General features: G+C 34.6%; 1 protein-coding gene across 1 annotated transcript; it reads left to right on the top strand.

Moving 5' to 3' along the window:
* Positions 1 to 1,519: 1,519 nt before the first annotated feature.
* LOC145063295 (uncharacterized) lies at positions 1,520 to 4,193 on the top strand. Its single transcript, XM_079010883.1, has 5 exons — positions 1,520 to 2,100; positions 2,318 to 2,564; positions 2,998 to 3,149; positions 3,260 to 3,500; positions 3,634 to 4,193. The coding sequence occupies exons 1-5, from the start codon at positions 1,759 to 1,761 to the stop codon at positions 4,107 to 4,109; spliced, it is 1,458 nt and encodes a 485-aa protein (XP_078867009.1). The 5' UTR covers positions 1,520 to 1,758; the 3' UTR covers positions 4,110 to 4,193.
* Positions 4,194 to 21,989: the final 17,796 nt, after the last annotated feature.

Genomic DNA, 21,989 nt, shown 5'->3' with positions numbered 1-21,989 from the left:
GAAGTACTGAAGCACCAGAGGATGAAGAAGCACAACATAACGACAAGAGGAATGAGATGAATTCGTTTGTATTTAACTACTGATCTTGTGCTCCATCTCTGACTCTCTCTCCGGCCAATGGTGGAAGCAGGATTGTAGATGGGAAGCTCGCTGGTGATGTCCGTCGCAGACATCGACCTCTTCCGCCATGATCGCCCCCTGGATCGGTGCTGTCCCGATGCTTCTTCCCTCTGCACCTCCTTGCGATTTCCTAACTATCACAGAAGCTCCGTTGACATGCCTTGTTCCTTCGTTTCTGTCTAGGGATTTAAAGCTGTAAATGTAAACGATTTTGCCTAAAATAAAGGGTTTATGATTTGAATAATTAATTACCAAAATTAATTAAAAGCTAAGATTACAATTTTAGCCATATCCAGGTTTTTAAAATGATTGGTCCACATTTATGCATACAATAACACAATAATTACTTTAAACATCTGAACCTAGCTCTATCTCTCTCTCTCTCTCTCTTTATATATATATATATATATATATATATATATATATATATATATATATATATATATATATATATATAATTATTTGGTATGTTTATAAATCATGAACATTTAATTCAATAGAGAATAATTCTCAGAGACAAAATGGTATCATTAAACATAAACATTTAAATATCTTACCAAAAGACATGTTTTCATTCAAATGCATGGTTTTCAAAGCCTTTACGCATTCATACCCTCTATGCACTCATATGTTCATGTTGAATGATTAAGATTTAATTTAGATATTTAGATCTATAACCATTACAAATAAATTTTAAAAATATAAGGATATAAACTAAGAGAAATTTTATATGTATTCCTAATAACATTTTCAACCCACACCCATTCTTCATTTTTTCCCCAATGTCTTCCTTCATTCTTCTCCAATCCTCCCACGTTTATTCCCCCATTTTGAGGGATATGAATAGTATTACACCAAATATGGTGTTATAGTATTCATTTCTTCCGAAATGAGGATGAACTTTGCGTTGCCGGTTTTAGTCCTTCTGTTTATATATTTATACATTTCTAGTTCATTTTTATTTACTAACTATAATTTAAATATAATATTTAATACATATAATATTTTGTTATATATTAAATTATATTAATTAATTATAAATATAAAGTTTGTTTTTTTTCATCAAATTCATATAAAAATTTAAATACATATTGAAATTTTATAACACGTTAAGGTATTTTACAAAAACTTATAATTAAAAGTGTGCATGTCTAATATTTATATAAATGTATGTATATTATTTATTTAAAAATGTATACGTGTAATATTTTTTTATAAATGCATGTATAATATTTATTTATAAGTTTATTATAAATATACTCTATATAAGTTGAAATAATAATATATACCAAGAATATATTTTTTGAAGATAAAAATGAGATAAAAGAGAAGTATGATTGGAGCTAAACACTCTTTGTCCTTTTGAAGGAAAAAATAAATATAGGTTGGAATGAAGGGCTATACTAGCACCTAAATCAAAAACAATTTTTAACTCGAAGGCTATAGTTGTTTCGACTTTCGAGTGAAGGGTTCTCAACTCGCAACTGATTGTTTGATGAACGTGAGAAAAAAAAAATATCCGTTGGCGTCTTTACGAATTCTTCGAGTCGTTAAACCCTTACAACAAATGCCAATATCGAAACATTTTCAAGTCGTTAAACCCTTTGTATTGAAAAACCCTAACCAAAACATACAACAATGGCTTCTAACGTACATTCTCGGAATGTAACCGCTGCCGGAACCTCCGAAACCGAGATTCCCCTCATTGCCACCGTAGAAACCGAGCGGAAGGTGGAAGCGGAAGTGAAAGAGGAGAAGCCAGTAGCTGATCATCCAACGGTTACGGAGGTAGCTCCGGCTGCAGAAACGACGATTCCTAAGAAGAAACGACCTGGATACTGTGTGTTTCGGGTTATAGTGCCTGTGCATAAAGTTGAGAGTATTATAGGACGGAATGGAGATCTAATCAAGAAGATGTGCGAAGAGACTAAAGCTAATATTCGTGTACTGAAAGGCCCTGTTTCTGACCCTAACCGCATTGTAAGTTGTTCCTTTTGAGATTTCTGGTTCTTTTTGTTTTGGATAAACAAGTTAGTTTTCAATTTGTGTCACTGTTGCTTTTTCATACTTTTTAGTACCTATGTCGTTTGGTAATTGAGCAACATGTTTTAATAGTTTTATTGACCATGGATTAGGCCTTACATGATACATGAAATAAAAACTAACCTCATGTTTACAATTTACCTAACATTTTTAGGTAGAAATATCTAGCAAGGAAGATATAGAGGCACCTTTGTCACCTGCAATGGATGCTGTGATAAGAGTATTTAAATGTGTTAATGGATTTCCAGAAAATGAGAGTGATGGTGTTGCCTCCATTCCATTTTGTTCAATTCGACTATTGCTAACATCAATGCAAGCCACGAGTTTGCTTGAGAAGCAAGGATCTCTTTTAAAGAGAATACAGGAGAACACGGGTTGTTATATTCGCATTTTATCTAGTGGTATAGATTCTATTCTAAATCTAATGATTATCTATTTATATGTCTATAGGATTTTTTATTTTTTTTCACATGACACACAATTTCTATGCTGTCTTTAAAGTTTAAAATAACAAAACCCAAATCCCACTGGAATACAGTTAGGGGAGGTTAGATGCAGACAGTTGTATCTCCACCCAAAGGTGGAGAGACTGCTTCTATAGATAAAATTATCATCATTATCATCATTTGTGACAACTCAGCGATTGAATCTGATAAGCTGATTCTTTGATAATAGCATTTATGAGTTATTTTGACATGTCTGATATATATGCTTCAAATTTTTAGAAGCATCTCCTTTTCAATATATGTTTGTCTGCAATATTTTCTCTTTTTGTTTTTACGGTTTTTTATTGGTTTCAAGTACTTACTATTTCCACATTTTTTTTTCTGCCAGATGAAGTATCAAAATTATCCACCAACTCAGATGATAGAGTTGTCAATTTAAAGGGAGAAGGTCTCAAGGTTCTGCAAGCTTTAGAAGCTGTTCTCAAACACCTATGCATGTTTTTGGTTGATCATACCATTCTTCCTCTCTATGAGAAGACTGTAAGTTGTTCAGATTTTGGGCAGTTTATTTTGGGCTAAATGCAAGAATTAGCAACATACTTTCATTTATTGTTTTTTTTTTTTTTAATTTTAATTTTAATGTTCACAAGTTAAGACCGGGCCAAGTAGTCTTAAACACGCATCATAGTAAGAAGCGCCGCCGAATCGTTGCTGCTGAAGCACCACATAAAGAAGGGATGGTGTGTAGCTCTTTGGTTAAAGTACCACCAGAGTTGCCTCAAGTACAACCCGCAACTGCATGTGAACCTATAGAGACTAAAACCGAGGTGCTGGTTTCTGTTGATGATTCGAACATGGTTGAAGACCAGGCTTTGACCGGACTGGAACCGGGTAATAATTTGTTTTTCTTATTTGAAAGGATTTGTGTTCATTTCTCATATTGATGATGTGTAACTAACTCTCTTGTTGAAGTTGAAATACATCCAAAGTGGAATTATTCTGTTTTTCATGTGTGATCTTTTAGGCGAAATAACTGAAGAACCTCAAGCAAGGGTACCTCTTGTTCCGCCATCATCCAAAAAGTCACCGCCCTCAGCCGCTACTGAAGCACCAGTGGAACCACAGAAAGAACCGATAATGTGCAACTCTCTGGTTGAAGTTGAAGTACCACCAGAATTGCCTAAAGTACAACCTGCAAGTGTAGTGGCAATAGAGACTAAAAGGAGGATGTCGGTTTTTGAAGAAGAAATATTGAGTGTCTTGAAGATGATAGCCCATAACATCAACAACAAACCAGAACCTCCTCCAAAACCAACATTTGAAGATTGTGAGAAGAAGTTGAATGAGCTTGGGTGGGCGAAAGATGATCCGTTACACTTAGTTGCACTCACCATTTTTTGTGACGAAAAAGAGAACTATAGGGAATTATGGATGAAATTAAACCCGGAGAGGTGTGCTAATTGGGTTAGAATTATTGGACGTAGTAAAAGATTCACTTAATTGAATTATTTTATGTTATGGTTTTGTTGGGATTTGTATAAATGTGAATATGAATCAGTGGAGTAGTAAAGTTAATATTTGTTATTTTTGTTTGTTAAGCTTTGGAAAATGATATTTTACCCTCTTATTCTATGTATTTTCATATCATTGATATTACTAATATTAATTAATTAAATACATTATGTTGTCTCCACCTCCAAGGTCGATCATCGCTAAAGGACTGAAAAATAAAAGTAAACTGCCATGTGAGGTTTAGTGCTGGAGTTGGCCTCTCGTTCATCGCCTGCCCAGTTAAGGACAAAAAACTTGCTCGAGGGAGAGGGAGATTGAAGAGATGGTAGAAACAGGAAAGAGGAAGTCTGACTAACATATAATTCAACTTAGACTTTAGGTATAATATATATTTAAAGGAATGACGCAACATATTAGTTTTGTGAATGACAAATAACAGTGCAATTGACAAACATATAATTCTAAGGCCTTCCGGAATGTATACCACGAAGGGTTCTGTGGTCTAGGTGGCCACGACCGTGGATCGTGCACACTAGCCCGGACCTTCGTGCTTCATCGTGCTCGTTGCTGGTCGTCGTATGTATCATGAATTGAAACGGACAAATTTTATTGGTTGTAGGATTAATGACGGGATAGGGGAAGAGGAAACATTTTAGCCGTTGAACGGTTACATTTTTTAAACAATTTTTTTTAAACAACTTCTATTTTTACCTATAAATACCATATTTTTGCACTCAATTTTTATACCATTCTTTTCTTTTTCTATACACAATACACACACAACAATTTCATATCAATCAAAAATGGATCCCAACCAAAACACCCCTCAAACTTTAGAAATCACAAACCCGATAACGTTTTTGCGTTAGACATAACCCCTCGCCAATTCCCGACCATGGAATCACCTCAAGGTGGTTTTTTGTCAATTTGCTTCAAACCGGTTCCCTGTCCAACAAACAACACTTTTCCAACAACAATATCAACCTTTTCCGACCTTCAAACAACAACTTCAACAATATCAAGCTTTCCAACAATTCCGACAACTCCAACAACCACAATTTCAACCACAACCATCACAACCCCCTCATTCGCCGGATTTTGTTTTGGAAACTCAACCTTCACCGCCGCCTCAACCTATAAAAAGGAAAAAACTGGCCAGACCCAACACCACCCAAGAAAGGGTCCCATGGACAAAAGACGAAGAAGAAAAGCTCACCGAGGCATGGATTTCGGCTTCCCAAGACCCGATTGAAGGCAATAATCAAACGTTCGATTGTTTTTGGAAGAAAGTTTGCGCGATGTTTTATGAGTTAACAGGAAATGAAAGTCGAAATGCCAATCAAATTAGCTTCAAGTGGCGCGATATTCGACTAAAATGCACCGAATTTTGAGGAATTTACAACAACCTCCTAAACATACGAAAAAACGGGTCAAATGATTTTGATGTTTTCAAGGCGGCTTTGGACCAATTTGAAAAAACAACGACAAACCACAAAGCTTTTCCGTATGTGAAACCTTGGCTAAAGTTGAAAGATGCTCTGAAATGGAAAGAGCAAACGGAAGGAAGTTCACAATCTTCCGGTTCAAAGCGTTCAAGAAACTCCGACGGAACGTCTCAACAATCGGACGACCGAACACATTTCGACATCAACGACGAACCGCTCGATCTTGAAGTCGAGCAACCTCTTTGTCGGCCCGTTGGAAGAAATAAAGCAAAAAAAGTGGCTTCAACGTCTTCGGTATCTAGTGTTATGGATCAATTTGGAGAGAAATTTGATCGTTATGTGCACATTCAAGAAATGAAGGTGGAGATGTTGAGTCGGGTAGAACAAAAAATGATAGAAACACAATCGGTGATTCAAACAAAAACCGATATGGAAATTTTGAAAATGAAAGCGGACGAACACGAAGGTGACAATTTGGAGCTATTTCTCACGATGAAGGAGTCTGTTCGAGTCCGACGCAAAAATATTGATAATTTTAGTTTTTTTATTTCTAATGTTATTTTTATTTCTAATGTTATTTTTATTTTAATTAATGTAATTTTTATTTCTAATGTTATTTTTATTTTTTTATTTTAATTAATGTAATTTTTATTTGTAATGTTATTTTTATTTTTTTTATTTTAATTGATGTAATATTTATTTCTAATGTTATTTTTATTTTTTTTATTTTAATTAATGAAATTTGGTATTTTAAATTAATGAAAACTAATATTTAAAAAAAATTATATGATTTTTATGTATTTTTGATTAAAATTTAATTAAAAAAATGAGGTAGAGTGGTGTGTTTAGTGGTAGGTATCCCATAGTTAGTAGTAGGGAGTGTGGTAATGATGTGGCACCCACCACTATAGTGGTTAGTGGTGGGTATAATGAATGGTTTAAGAGTTATCTAAATCAAACGTAAAATATTGATGATTACGTGTTTGACTAACATTCATGCAAGACTTGGACCTAGAATTACCCATGCTTTATGATTACAACTTTGTTGTATCAACTGTAAGGGTTAAAATGTTGTAATTAGTCGAAATATATTTTGCCTCTTCGAATGTTTTGTAATGTATTTTACTAAGGTGCTTTTATTCGAAACTTAAGTGTCTATGCCTTAGTATATTTTTTGTACGCTTTCTATTCCCTATAAATAGGGATATTTACTAGAGTTAGATAAGAGTTTTTACAGACCTGTCTTTATACTCTGTAAACATTCGAAAGCGTAATAGAGCTGAAACAAGATCATATTTACATCCGGTGTTCAATTTCGCATTCTTACTTGAGTCGATACTCTGACTCATTTTAAACTCGATTCTTTGATTCATCAATTGGTGTTTATGATCTGACATCATGAGACCGTGATGAAAGAGAAACCTAATTTTATAAACTTTTAAGGAATTGACGGGGAACTATGTTCCAGATTTTCATGAAACATTTGGTTTAGTACCAACATTCGAAACTCCAAATCATATTCAATTCGTATGCGTGGTCTTGGTCAAACATTCGAAACCCACGATGTTTGTTACCCAACAAGATCCAACACAAATTTTTTTCTTGAAAATGATTTTCGTGTGAGTTTCATTTGAACTTCAATGTCACTTCAAATTTATCAAAACAAACTTGTCCCTGACTACACTGGTCAAACAAGTAATTTTTGTTACAATTTATCACCTTATGTTTAGGTTGACATGTAACGAAATTTTTTAAACTACCCACGATGCAGTATAAAAGAAGCCCTTTGATACTTATTTACAAGTATTCGATTGTATTTCACGGGAACTTACACAAGCTGTTGATCATTTCTCTTAATGATTAATGAAGCAATCTTTGCCCGGGATTTAATCTGCCTTTGTGTCAAATTAATATTTTGACATCACAATATCCCAAATTTTTATTATCTTTGTTTCTCGTCTAAATTCTTTGGAACACTGCACTCACGAAATCCTTGAGGTTCTGAGTAATACCAACTCAGACTGATGATTTCAAACATCTGGCATATGACTTCGCTTTTCATCCCAAAAGCGAAAGAGTCTTGCTTCCATACGAAGGGTTCTGATGGTTACAATCTTCTTGGGGATAACAATACAGGCTGGTTTTTAATGACGTATGGTATTCTGTCCAGATTTCAAGGTGATGTGACAGATACTTTTTGACGCATGGCTACTTTTACGCAGTAATGATCCGATTTTCAAGGTGCCACGTTAGATATCATTAAATATACATCCCGCTTCAAATTCAAACTTCAGGGTTACATATAAAAAGGGATTCAAGGGTTCATTATCAGTTTACGCGATCAAAAAGAACAAATTCCCAAATTTTCTGATCTTCAAAGTTTTCAAACCCTAACAATGGCGACTTCTGTTCATGTTGATGCTGATCCTTCTCATACCACTGAAGATGTATCTTCATTGCCAATTATGAAGATCCAAGCAACTAACTATTACTTGGAGGGTGATGTTTATAAATACCCGGAAGAATTGAAGATGTTAATTGTTGCCTTAAAGAGCTCTGTTTTGTCTAAGGCGATGTTCAGTTCATTCTCTGTTCCAATGTCATGGCTTTCTCAAGCCGGATCAACTGCTACTTACAATAAAGCTTCTGATACAATTACTTTCCAACTGGTGAATGACAAAAAGGTCAGATTATCAATGAAACTTTTTTGTCAAATTCTTGAAATTCCAAATTCACCTCCGTATGTTGCTTTCACATTTCCTCAAGTAGTTCATATGTTTAATGAGATGGGATATCAGCCTCAGTTATCCAAGATCAGTGATTTTAAGAAATCTGGTCTTCCAAATATCTGGAATTTCTTATTTGGTATTTTTCTAAGATGTTTAACTGGGAGAACAGTTGGTCTTGACAAAGGAAGAATGGAAGTATATGCCATGGTTGTTGGGCTATACTATGATCTTCAAGTGGATTATTCTACACAATTGTGGAAGGAATTCCAAAAGAGTGTAGAACACACGAATGCTATTCATGGTATTTCGTGTGCAAGATATTGGAGCTTGATTTTACAACATTTTTACAACAAGGAAGGGATTTTGGTACCCAATGGTGAAGAAAAAGCTGTTTTTCAACCATACCACTATCCGAAGGATGTCACAGATAGTGCTGAGGTTTTTCCCTTTGTTGCTCGTATTCCAGATGCAATGCTCAAAAGAGTTGATCCTTCGAATTCTGTTTTAGTGGCATATTTGAAGACTATTGATTCTACTATCGAAATTGGGAAACTATTAGACAGGGAAGGTAAGAAATCCAAGCGGTCAAAGAAGACTGAAACTACTTCTCAAGAAGACAAAATCACAGAGTTGACTTCTTCGAAATCTCCAAAGAATAAGTCTCTAACAGTTGAAGTGTCTGTTGCTGAGACACAAGTGATTGAGCCTGTTGCTGAAGAAACTCAAGAACACATGATCATTCCTTCGAAGACTGGTATGTTTCAAAGAATCAAAATGAAGTCAACACATAAAAGCAAGTCTCCAACAAAAAAAGTGGTTCGAAAACATCACATCACTCATCAAGGTGTTTTAATTCGAGAAGTGCCAGCACATGTTTCTCCATTATCCAAGAAACGAAGGGTTGAGGATATGGCCAAAAATTTGTCGAAGAAGAAGAAGAAGAAGAAGACACGAAAGCTTATGCTCTCTACCAAGTCTACAGAAGATGATGATGAAAGAATTCCTGAAACACCAGTAGTAACTCTTCATGTAGAAAGTTCAACTCCTGAGCAGACAATAGTCATACCACCCGAAGATTTCGTTTCCAAATCAGTTTCTGAGGAGGTACGAACTTTAGGCATCCCTGCAAACGTATCTGATACGGATGCAAATGTCAATATGGGTGAAGGAGATTCGAATAAAGAAGATCAAATTCATTCAACTTCTTTAACTTTCGAACATACTGTTTCTTTACCTCCACCAATTATTCCAATTACTTCCACCACTGATTCTCCTACATTCGAAAACATAATCAATCAACCCTTCACTTCTATTTTTTCTTCTCAATCCACTGATACACCCAAACCTAATTCCACCATTCAAGAAACTGTTTTTATGGAAACAGAAACTGATAATGAAGGTTTTGGAGGTACGTTTGAAGAATTAGTGTTTCATGAAGACGAAGAGGAGTTTCCAGACCATATGTTGATGACAATGAAGCAATTTAAAATTTTGAATCAGAAGTTGAATTCTATAATTCAATCTCAAGCTGATTTGGGGGGTGGTTCGTCTATTTCAAGTTTAGAGGTTGATTCATTCTCTAAATCGAATTATTATTATTTATTCATATATGCATATAGTATATTAGGATGTTTCCTTTAATATGACACAATTTTCTATGCTGTCTTTATAACAACAAAACCTAAATCCAATAGGAATGGGGCTAGGGAGAGGTTAGCTGCAGACAATTTTACCTCCACCCAAAGGTAGATAGACTGCTTCTATAGATAAAATTAGAATCTTATTATCATTATTATTATTATATGTGAGAACTTAGTTATCATTGATAAAATTCAGGGCTTAATGTGGGAAATAGCGACATACTTGCAGTTATTTGTGTATTATAGCTGAAGTAATAAACAAATAAATGGAAGTAAGTTACTATATTTTCATTTAGCCTATACTAAACAAATTAATTGAATTACATTGCTATTTCTTGCATTCACTCTCCCTTTGTCTGCAAGATTTTCTCTGTTTATTTTTATCCATTTTTGTATTGGTTTCAAATATTTTTAGTTTTTATTTCCACATTACTTTTCTTTTTTCTGGCAGATGAAGTATCAACATTATCTGCCAACTCAGATGATAGAATTGTCAAGTTAAAGGGAGAAGCTCTCAAGGTTCGGCAAGCTTTAGAAGTTGTTCATAGACACCTGCACATGTTTTCGGTTGATCATAGCATCCCTCCTCTCTTTGATTCAAACATGGTTGAAGTGGCAATGAAGATGGCAGCTGAGTAACCCGTTAGATGGACCGGGTCAAGTCGGGCTATTTCCGGAGCGGGCCGTGCTTTTTACAGGCTAGACCGGGATTTTTTCGGGTCGGCGCTCATGCCAACCTTTTACCCCATGTACGTACCGCCCCCTCCTCATCATTGTCGCAGACGTTGTCGCTGTCAACGGCGCCCAATTTTGCCGCCGCCATCAGGTAATCATTTGTTTATTTTTGGAATATATATATTTTTCCCATTTCTCATCTCTATTTGTGGCTTCCATCTCCATTGCTCATCATTTAGTAATTTTGTAAATGATTTGTTTATTTTTTTTTTTTGTGTAGGTATGGTAAGTATGAAGGAACCAAAACGAACTAGGTATCTTTGGAAGGATGACATAGTTAAAACGTTTCTTGATGCATGTATTCACGAGATCACCATCAATGGCCGAGAAGGTGGTAGTTTAAAAGCAGTTTCATGGAAGAAAGTCGGGGAGATGCTTAAAGATAGACATAACTTTCCTGTTGATACTAAACAAATGAATAACTATTTTGATGGACTCAAGACCAAGTACATAGCATGGGTATCACTAAGAAACAAGGCTGGCAACAAATATGATCAATCCACCAACATGTTTAATTTGATGGACAAGGAATGGGAGACTGAAATCAAGGTACATTTCATATCCTTTTGCTAAAGTAATTTTTTTTGTTGTTGTTTTGGTTATGAATTTGTTAAAGTATTTCATACAGAAAAATAAATGCATAGAAGAATTGAGGGATTCCCCCCTACGGTTTCCGGATCTTTGTGCACAACTTTTTGACGGCGGTGTTGACTAGGCTTTGACCGAACCGGGACTGAGCCTCCCTACATTGTCGCCGTCCCACGTCACTACCACCCCATCAGGTAATGGATTTTGTCCCGATCAGTTTCTGCAGAATATATATAACATTTTTTTTTGTGGAAGAAAATTATATTGTTTTTTCATGTTCAGGTGAAGCATCCCTTGAACCTCAAGCGGCAGATGCTCTCGTTCCACCATCTACCCAAACATTACCACCATTACCCACTACTGAAACACCAGCGGAACCACAAAAAGAACCAATGGTTGAAGTACCACCAGAAATGCCTCAAGTACATCCTACAAGTGAAGTCGTGGTAATAGAGACGAAACGACCAATGTCGGTTTTTGAAGAAGAAATATTGGGAGTCTTGAAGATGATAGCCCATAACATTAACAAAAAACCAGAACCACCTCCAAAACCGACATTTGAAGACTGTGAAAAGAAGTTGAATGAGCTTGGGTGGCCCAAAGATGATCCGCTACACCTAGTTGCACTCACCATTTTTTGTGACGAAAATGATAACTATAGGGAATTATGGATGAAATTAGACCCGGATGTGTGTGCTAATTGGGTTAGAATGATTGGTCGTAGTAAAAGATTCAGTTAGTTGTTTGATGAGTTAGTTTATGTGAATATGAATTAATATTGTCATATTGTTCACTAATGCAGTAATGTTATGTTTATAGAGAAAATGACAAAAATAACCATTTACACTAATGGGATTACAAAAATAGCCAAAAAAAAATCGAAATTACAAAATTAGCCAACGATTTCGCAGATGGAGATGCCCCATCTGCGAAATGAGCTTCTCATCTGCGAAAGTACAAGCACCTAAAGCACAGCTGTGCTTTAGGTGCTTGTACTTTCGCAGGTGGTTTTAATTTTTTTTTTTTAATATTTTTGCTGTATATATAGGGGTAATTTCGCAGATGGAATAGGTCCATCTGCGATTTACTCTCACTCTATCTGCGAAATCGTGGTATTTTTTGTATTTTTTTTTAAGTTTGACTATGAAATGAATTGGTTTGACTACGAAATCATGTTGCTATATAAATAGTTTTGTAGAAAAAATATCATTTTGGTTGTTATTTGTTTAGGAACTCTCTCTACAATTTGCTCAAAAAATGATTGAATATTTGGTTTGTCTTGTAAGCGGTGGGAGATGGCAAGTTAATGGAACTAATATGGAATACATATGTCCACAGGGAGGTATTTCTGAACTTGCTTTGATATTTTCTGAGTATATTAGTTGTAGTGATTTTGTATCTTTGGTAAGAAGCAAAATTGGTTTGTTAGACAAATATAGAATTAGTCTTCGTTTCCACCATCCAGAATTAAATTATTATATAGCTATAGTTGAAGACATGGATGTTAGAATGTTGATAAACGTAATCAAATGTAGTGGAGGAAGGGCTGTGAAAGTGTTTGTGGTGGTTGATGAAGTTGAGGAGGTTAATGGGGGTGGTGAAATTGGAAACCAACTTGTTGGTAATTTATGCAGTTATAAAGGGAGCAACGATCCGATAGGTACTTTCAATACTCCTAGTGTACCTCAGTTTCACAGTGTTGCTGAAAATGTTAATGTTAGTTATTCACCTATTCACGATGTGGATCCCGAGAATTACAAGTCTGTTGGTGATGATGATGTTGGTACATATCTTAATCATGTGGGTGGTCGTTGTGATGATGTTGCCGAACAAGAAGTTAAACTTATGAATAGGCGTGTGGTAGATAAAACTAAAAAAAAAAATTCAAGTCAAAAAAATGAAAAAAATCATGTTTACGGGCATTATGTTGATGTTGGTGATGTATGTTTAGATATAACCGAGCTACAAAGCAATTCCGATAGAGATGAGTTGGGTGATGAAGTTAAAGCTAAGTTTCCCGATAACCTTTTTCACGGTATGCCCCCTGTACCAGCATGACCAGTTGATATTAATGAAGATATCCCAACACAGATGGTAGGCATGAATCTTCAAAAGATTCAATGTGAGAGTATATTTAAGAACAAAGAACTTTTAAAGCGGTGTATTGGTAAAAAATGTCTTCAAGAAGGTTTCCAGACGAGGACAAGTAGATCCACCAAATCAAGGTATGAAGCTGTGTGCGTTTCGAAAAATTGTTCTTGGTTACTAAGAGCAAAAGCAATTAAAAATTCTGATAGACTTTTCCAAGTGAATAAATTTGTTGATGTACACACATGTTCTTCAACATTGTTGCAACCTAATCATCGACAAGGAAACAAATATGTTTTGGGTGAATATGTTGCTGATGTTTTGGCTGAAGACTATAGTAGAGTTTATCGGGGAAAAAAATTGTTAATGATATGAATGCTCAATTGAATATCAATATCTCATACCATCAGGCATGGCGTGCGAAGTACATTGTTGTCAGAAAGCTCCCAAGAAGGGGTAAATAACCCACATATATCAGCGGTATCATGCACCTAAGGAAGGTACGAATCTACGTTAAAACGAACACATATTAGTGATAAGTAAAAACTAATCGAGATACATTACCATGAAATATTATATAACTCAATAAAAGAAGTATGTTATACCACGCAACCTAAAGCCACAAAACAGAATTGAAAGCGGTTGGTATCGGTTTTCTTAATGGCTGTGAAGGTATTAGGATTTGTTCTTTGGAGGTTATGCAAGAAAACTGGTAGTTGAGAAAAGGTTCTTTCGCTGTAACTACTCATTTTCAATACCGATGATAGTGCTCTACAATCATCACACAAATGCAATATGAAACAAATGCAATTATAAATAGAAAATATTGTATCTCTACTGATCAAAATTCATAGTTTAACCTTTTAAACTCATAGTCAAACCAGTTCATTTCATAGTCAAATTTCACCGACCGACATGACAATACTACAGAATGTACTTGTCTGCATTTCGTAGTTCAACTTTTTGAATTCATAGTCAAACTAGTTCATTTCATAGTCAAATTTCACTGACCGACATGACAATACTACAGAATGTACTTGTCTGCATTTCGTAGTTCAACTTTTTGAATTCATAGTCAAACCAGTTCATTTCATAGTAAAAAAGAATTGTCTGTAATATGATTTCTTCTATAAATGGGTGTCACTCAGTATGAAAATTTTAACTGAGAAAGTAACTCCGATTTAAAAGAAAAAGAAGGCTAATGGCATACTGCAATTGCGGAGGAGAACGTATCGTTAGGATTTCGGGTACAGCTAAAAACCCAGGAAGATTGTTTTATGCTTGCCCATATTTGGTATCATGTTGTTAACGTCATTCAAATTTAAACCCTCGTGTTTAGATCACAAAAATTTATTTTCTTACTGTCAATATTAAATTTAACAGGGACCAAAATGCAGGTTTATCAGTTGGGTTGATGAAGAGAAGGACCAATCATCTATGGTAATAGCTAAAGTAGCTAACTCTAATAAGCTCTTTCAATCAGAAAATAAGAAGTTAAAGATAGCGTTGGTTTGTAGTTGGGTGTTGTTCTTGGCAGTTCTTGTAACGCCCGCGTTTCCAGGCTAGGCATTTTCGTTGATGTAATAGTCTAGGTTAACCTTTGTAACCCGTTTTGAAATAATAAAAGTGTATTATTTGAGTATTATGTGTTTTGTGCTTAATTGCTTAATTATGTGGTTTGATTAATTAAGAATAAAAATAAGCGTCAAAATTAAAGTGTGAGATAAGCCCGATATCTTTTCATAAAGTTGTAGTGGTCGAAACAAGGATTCCGGAGATATAAGGAATGCCGAAATCCGAGTTATAACGAAGAAGTTATGACCTGTCGAAGTTTCGCGACAGAACCGGCACGACCCAACGCGACCCAGCGCGACGTAAATAGTGAATTTAAGGTAGATAGATATCTATCCTTAGTGACCTAAATGAGAATTGAAGATCTCATCGATAGTAGTGCAACGACGGAAAGACGGACGGAATCGAAGTTCAGATGAAGGAGTTATGAATTTCGAACGAAGTTTTCCTATCCCGGCCTACTAAAGATAATATATAAGTAATATACTTATAATATATTAAAAATAAAGTCAAAATTATCCAATGGAGTCTAAACGAGAGTTGTAGAGCATAATCTCACCTTCGCGGCGATATAAAGAACGTCGAAAACGGAGTTCGTATGCGAAAGTTATGAATTTCTGAAGTTCGGGGCGCGAAACCCCAAAACTGTCAGAGACCACGACGTGGCCAGCAGTGCCACGACGTGGCAAGTGTCCTGACACCTCCGGGAGGCCCCCAGATGCAACTTGGGATGACGCATGCAGTGACGACCAAGCCCACGACGTGGAAAAAGGTTGCCACGACGTGGCAAGGGCCAAATTTGCCCTATAAATAGATTTGAAGGGACAGCCGTTTAGGGTTGCTATTTTTCTCTTTCCTCTCTCCCGTTTTGCATCGATTTGCGTGCCAGAAGTACCCCGAAACCCCGGTATTGTTCCCGAGCCCCGAGGCAAGTCCCGAGATCCCGAAGATCCCGAGAAGTGCGGTTCCCGAGCCGAAGCTCTGCCCGTGAGAAGTTCGATTTTTGAAGAGATCTTCCAGATCTGCTGAGGATTACTACTTTTGCAAGTCGTAGTGCTGTCCGATCATCTTCTGATCAAGTGAGTATGTGGTTACTTTCTTCTAACGCATAATTATGAAGTATTTTATACGGAATACGTATTATGTGTATAATTTTGTGGTTATGTGTGTGAATGTGTATTCACTTTCTTCTAACTCATAGATATGATTTATTCTCTATGAGATATGTGTTATGTGTGTGTGTGCCTCATCTGTTATGTGGATTATGTGTTGATTAAAGCATGCGATACAGGTTTTTTAAACTATGTATACAAAATGTATATTTTATCTACTAATATGTTGGGTAGAACATGGGTAGATAGTTGGTGTGTAATAAACAGATGAGAGGCCTCGTTGTTGTTTGATTTAGTCATCTAGCGGAGTTTAGATGACGACCACTGGCTATTCTAGACAGTTTTGTGGAAACATTAGCAGGTTCGCCACCTGTAGGTGTTAATGAACTTGGGTGTTCATTCGCTGTACTCCATCCCCCTCATGGTTGCCTTATTTGACTTATATTGCTGAGGTACCCCCGAAGCATGTGTTGTCGCCCCGATGAAATATTCTTAGACTAGGTCCCTTGTGTTAGTTGTTTTAGGGACATAAAGTGAGAATAACGGGAATGGGTAATTGGGTTATTGTTGGTTGGTGAAAATTAAATATGATTATTTATTGTGGGTTGAAAACCCTATATGCTTACCAGGCTCCCAAGCCTGACCCATTCAGTTTTATTTGTATTACAGGAAGTGGCGCGAAGGCATGAGATGGATGAACCATCAGTTGTTTTGTTTACAAGTCTGTATATGTATATATTTGTTGAATGACTTGTAATGTTATCGTTTATGCTTATTGGTCTGTATCGGAACATGACACCCCGAGTTTTGATTATATAATGAAAAATACATTTTTTTTATGAAATGCTTTGGTAAACATTGTTTTATCATGTTTTGTTTTTTGGAACAAATTCCGCAACTCTTTCAAATCAAAGGGATTTACTCTGAAAATATTTTTAAAGCATAAATGAAAAACGGTCTTTTCTGGCCGAGATTTTGGGGATGTCACAGTTCTTGTTTACAAGTTGTAAGCTTTTCAATATTGTTTTTATGGTTTTGAAGTTGTTAGGTCAATAAATTGTTGTATTTGTAACGTTAAAACAAATGTTGTAGTCGTTCTTATGTTGTATGTATTGATAAGTAATTAGTAGGTCATTAATTTGTTGTAATTGTCGTAACGTTATATTTTTTGCCATCCGTTGAGTAAACTGTAAAAATAAACTGATAATCAAATCCAACATTAATTTATATATACAATTATATAATCCAACTACATAGGACCAAGACTAGACCCCCAAATAATTTTTGCCATCCGTAGACGGAACTCTAAAGCTGCGTTCTTTGGGTCAATAAGAACACATATTGGTTGACCTGAAACCAATTGCTCCATAAACATACAAACAAAAACACCGCAATCTCCCAAATGACTACTTTGTTGGGGAAAATTTTCTTCATAAATGAATTTCATATTCAATGGAATCCTTTGGATGTTCCTCCGGGCCCAATACTTAATCTTGTCCAAATAATTTGCCACCCGACGTTCAAATTTGGAAAAGATTCCTTCAGATTTGAATTTTTCATAAGCCCCTCTACCAAGACTGTCATAAATATGCACTTCCATTGACGCTAATCGTAGTTCCCCAAATAGCCAATGATTAGGGGATGAATGAATCGGCAATAAGACCTGTATAAGGATCAGAAAATAAAATTATGTTTATTTACATCACAATACAAAAACATAACAAAAAAACGATATTATTTTCAATATAAACAATTAAGTTTACCGTATCAACATTCCACCAAGCAACCATGAAGTTGGGGTACGTAGCAATACCAGCCATAAACGCCCTCCAGTCCTGTCCTTCTTCCAAAGCATGAGAAACAAAAAAATTTGGAGGCATTATTGTATGTCGGTCACTCTCAAACCGTCTCTCCATCAATAGTCGGTACCAAATGGTTATATGCTGCACACATGATAGTTTTGTTATTGACTAAAAAACAATTAACTTTTAAAATAATTAATTAACAATTAATTTACCGCTGACTCCAACCATCCGTCGTGTGTATGCCCAAACAATGAGCTCAAAAAATCTCTATCTAACACGAAATTAAACAAACGATGATGGACATCATATGAATGAAATATATAATTTTGGATGACAACCTCACCGCCTGCTACGTAAGGTTGCAGGCGCAACATGGAGAAGTCATGAGCAACACCAAAAACTGGAGGAGGAACGGGGCTTGTTGATTTGATATCAACCTTCTTTTTTGTTCTTCTTTTTTGCTTCGGTGTCGTGTGCAACTAAAAACAATATTCAAATGTTTAAATCTATATCTTTCAGATAATTCACATAAACATAAAATCATCAGTTTATAAATAAAACGAATACCTCGGTGTAAGGAGGACACAAATATTGTGATGGTTTTCGAGTCCTCGGTTTATCGGGTGTAACTTCTTTGCCATCATCATCATCAAAATAATCTACAATTCCCGTTATTATTAGTTCGTCTTCGTCCGGCACATCATCATGAAATTTGTTCCCCGCATTGTCATTCCTCTCCTCCCACTCCTACATTAAAAATAATACTTTATACTTAATAACGAAATACACATAATTTAATAAGCAATAATATCTAATTAAACAAAATATTTATATTAATGTAACTATAAGAACCTATTTAACTTCACAATAATCATTTACATCAAACACATCATCATCAAATTTGTTCCCCGCATACTCATTCCTCTCCTCCAACACCTACATTAAAAATATAACTTTTTACTTAATAACGAAAGACACTTTATTAAAAAGTAATTATTAAAATCGTAAAGGTAATATCTATAACAACCTTGTCGTCTTGAATATCACCAAAAACATTTTCAGTTGTATTGTTTTTATTCATCACTTCATCTTGCACAACCTATATTTTCAAATATAAAATATGAACACGGGTATTCATATATGTTAATAAAATTTAAAAAATAATGTAGCGTGTAACTAACCTGTTCATCATAATTTCTTTGTGACACTATCGGATCATCAAAACTAATGTCGTTCCAAAATTGTTCAGTATTCACTTCTTCAACAAAAACCTTTGTAGGTTGTCGGTTCATAAACACATGCTGCTCCGGTGCATGTAGCCGTTTCAACACCTCGTCTAGGTTGTGTTTCCCACTGCCCCGACCTCTACCATGAGAGCGACCACTGGACGACATACTAGACTAAGATTCGTCTTGTCTCCTAAAATGGTCCTGTACTGGGGATGGAACTGCTTTCCCTTCACCATATACATACTCTTGAAATGACATATAATAACAAGATGTCATCTCACCATCACCCGGTAACATGTTTTGTCTTGGTGGGTGCCCCTCCTAAAAAATTAAACATATTAAAAATGCATATAAAAGTATAATAATCAAGTTTATTAATAATAAACGAAATATTTTTAAACCTGCATCTTTGACCAAATCTTGTTCACATCAACCCATTTCAATTTTTTTGTTCCACTCCATCGTTTCATCCGAGGCAAGTCTTTATTTTTTCTCGATGCAAATCCACATGCACGAACAGCCGGAATCATCTCATATATTCATATCTATAATTTTTTACAATTACAATAATAAAAGTTAAAATTAAAATAAAAAACATAACAATAAAACAATTTAAATATAAGAAAATTTTTATACCCTTATTGGAGCCGTAAATCCTGAGACGGAGTACTTTAAAGTTTGACCACGCTCAAAAAGTGATAAATAATTATGTATTTTGTTCCATGTATCCTCAAGGTCAACATAAGTAAAATCCCAGAGATAGCTACCCCAAGCGAAGCTAACAAAACAAAAAAACAAAAATGATTATTATATAAATTATAACTTTAATAAAATAGAACTTTTAACGTAAACAAAAAATATCTGTTCCAGAGATCCAAATTCTCAGCCAAAAAAAACCAATCTTGTGGCACCCGATCATTAACTTCTTTACCCAAAAAACCTTCACACAAAATGTATATCAAACATACTCTAACTGCATCAACGTCGTCAAGAGCTAGGAATGTTCGATTTAAAATTAAACGTTTCAGGTCGCCGATTTTCACCGAACTATTAGTATGGTCCGGAAATAGCCGTTCACGCAATAAACACCTTTTTTTACTGCTTAATAATTTTTCCGACCCTTTTCTCCTAATGTTTTTTGGATACTCCCCAAAATTGAAGCCGGTAATCAAACAAAACTCTTCCGGCCCATAAACCATTTTCGTATTGCCTACTCGAAAATATAATCGTTTTATTCCATCTGGAGATAAAACAGGGTCCGACCGGATCTGATGAAGGAACATTTTATGAAACAATAATGCGTCCCCTTGTAAACGAGGGACATCAATAAAATAACCAAAGACAATATCTCTGAAAATGACACGTCTGGCATCATCTAAAACTTCAAATACTTCCCATATGTTACCGCCCGAGCCTTTTAAGTTCGCAAAGGCTTTCGTATTGATAAAACTTAAATCATGCTGCAAAAAAAACACAAAAACAAATTAGAGAACTAAAAAATATTTTCTTTTTAAAATATATGATTACGAACTGCAATAAGTACATAAACAATTAGTAATGCAAATACAAGTTCTTAATTACTAATATATATATATATATATATATATATATATATATATATATATATATATATATATATATATATATATATATTTCCGATAAAAAACAATAACATACACATATATAAACAATTTTCCAAGTTATACAACAAATATGTTTACGATAAAAAACAATATCATACATAATTATAAAAACATTTTATTAAACAATTTTTCAACTTAAACGACAAATATATAAACAATTTTTATCTTTCTAATTAAAACTAACATTTTATAACCATATAAACAAACAATTTTTCAAATAAAACGACAACCAAATTAACAATTTCGCAAGTTATACGACAACAACTTTATACAAATTTTCAACTTATACGACAAACACAAACAATTTCTAACAATATATATACGACAAATTTTCAACTTATACAAATGTTATACTTATACGACAAATATATATACAAACGACTATTTTGCACATACTATAATTTAACTATTTTTCGCTTTATATAAACAATTATACGATAAGAATATACAAGTTTTTAGGTTATACAACAACTAAACAAACAACTAAAATAACAAATTGTAAACATTATCTACGCAGTCTCTACTTGTACATTCAAACAAACACTAACAAAATAACATTTAAACTTCAAGTATACTAAAGAAATATTAAAACTATCAAACACAACAAAATTATCCTTTTTTAACACTAAATAATACAACAAATGATAAAATAAAAAATAACTTTAAACATTAAAAGAGTTAAAATCTAACCATATTTGCGGGATTGTTGACATAATCCTCCATTTTCTTCAAAAACTAAGCCAAAATTCCGAGAGAAGCCCAAAGATAGAGAGAGTTTTTGTGTAGAGAAGGGTGAAAAATGGAGAAAAAAACGTTTATATAGTAAAAAACGAGGGTATTTCGCAGATGAGCCTCCATTTCGCAGATGGAGCTTCTCATCTGCGAAAGTACAAGCACCTAAAGCATAACTGTGCTTTAGGTGCTTGTACTTTCGCAGATGAGAAGCTCATTTCGCAGATGGGGCATCTCCATCTGCGAAATCGTTGGCTATTTTTGTAATTTCGATTTTTTTTTTGGCTATTTTTGTAATGTCATTAGTGTAAATGACTATTTTTGTAAATTTCTCATGTTTATTTTCCCGTATGTTAGTGTGTATGTTTATGAATATTTATTCAAAGTTCTAGTTTATAAGAGTTATTAGGTAATTCATATTCTTATAGTTTATACATCATGTGTTATTGATCCGTAAAGTTATCAATATCGATTTAACCAAAATTGAATTTGAAGACACATGGGTATCGTATGGTTCGCTGAAATCCATTGAAATTAGAAAGAATTATAA

The sequence above is a fragment of the Lactuca serriola genome, chromosome 7 (genome assembly GCF_051521515.1).
Source record: "Lactuca serriola cultivar US96UC23 chromosome 7, Lser_US96UC23_V15, whole genome shotgun sequence".
Classification (NCBI taxonomy): Eukaryota; Viridiplantae; Streptophyta; class Magnoliopsida; order Asterales; family Asteraceae; genus Lactuca; species Lactuca serriola.
Note: the sequence above shows the minus strand (reverse complement) of the source record. Positions and strands in the feature narration are given on the sequence as shown.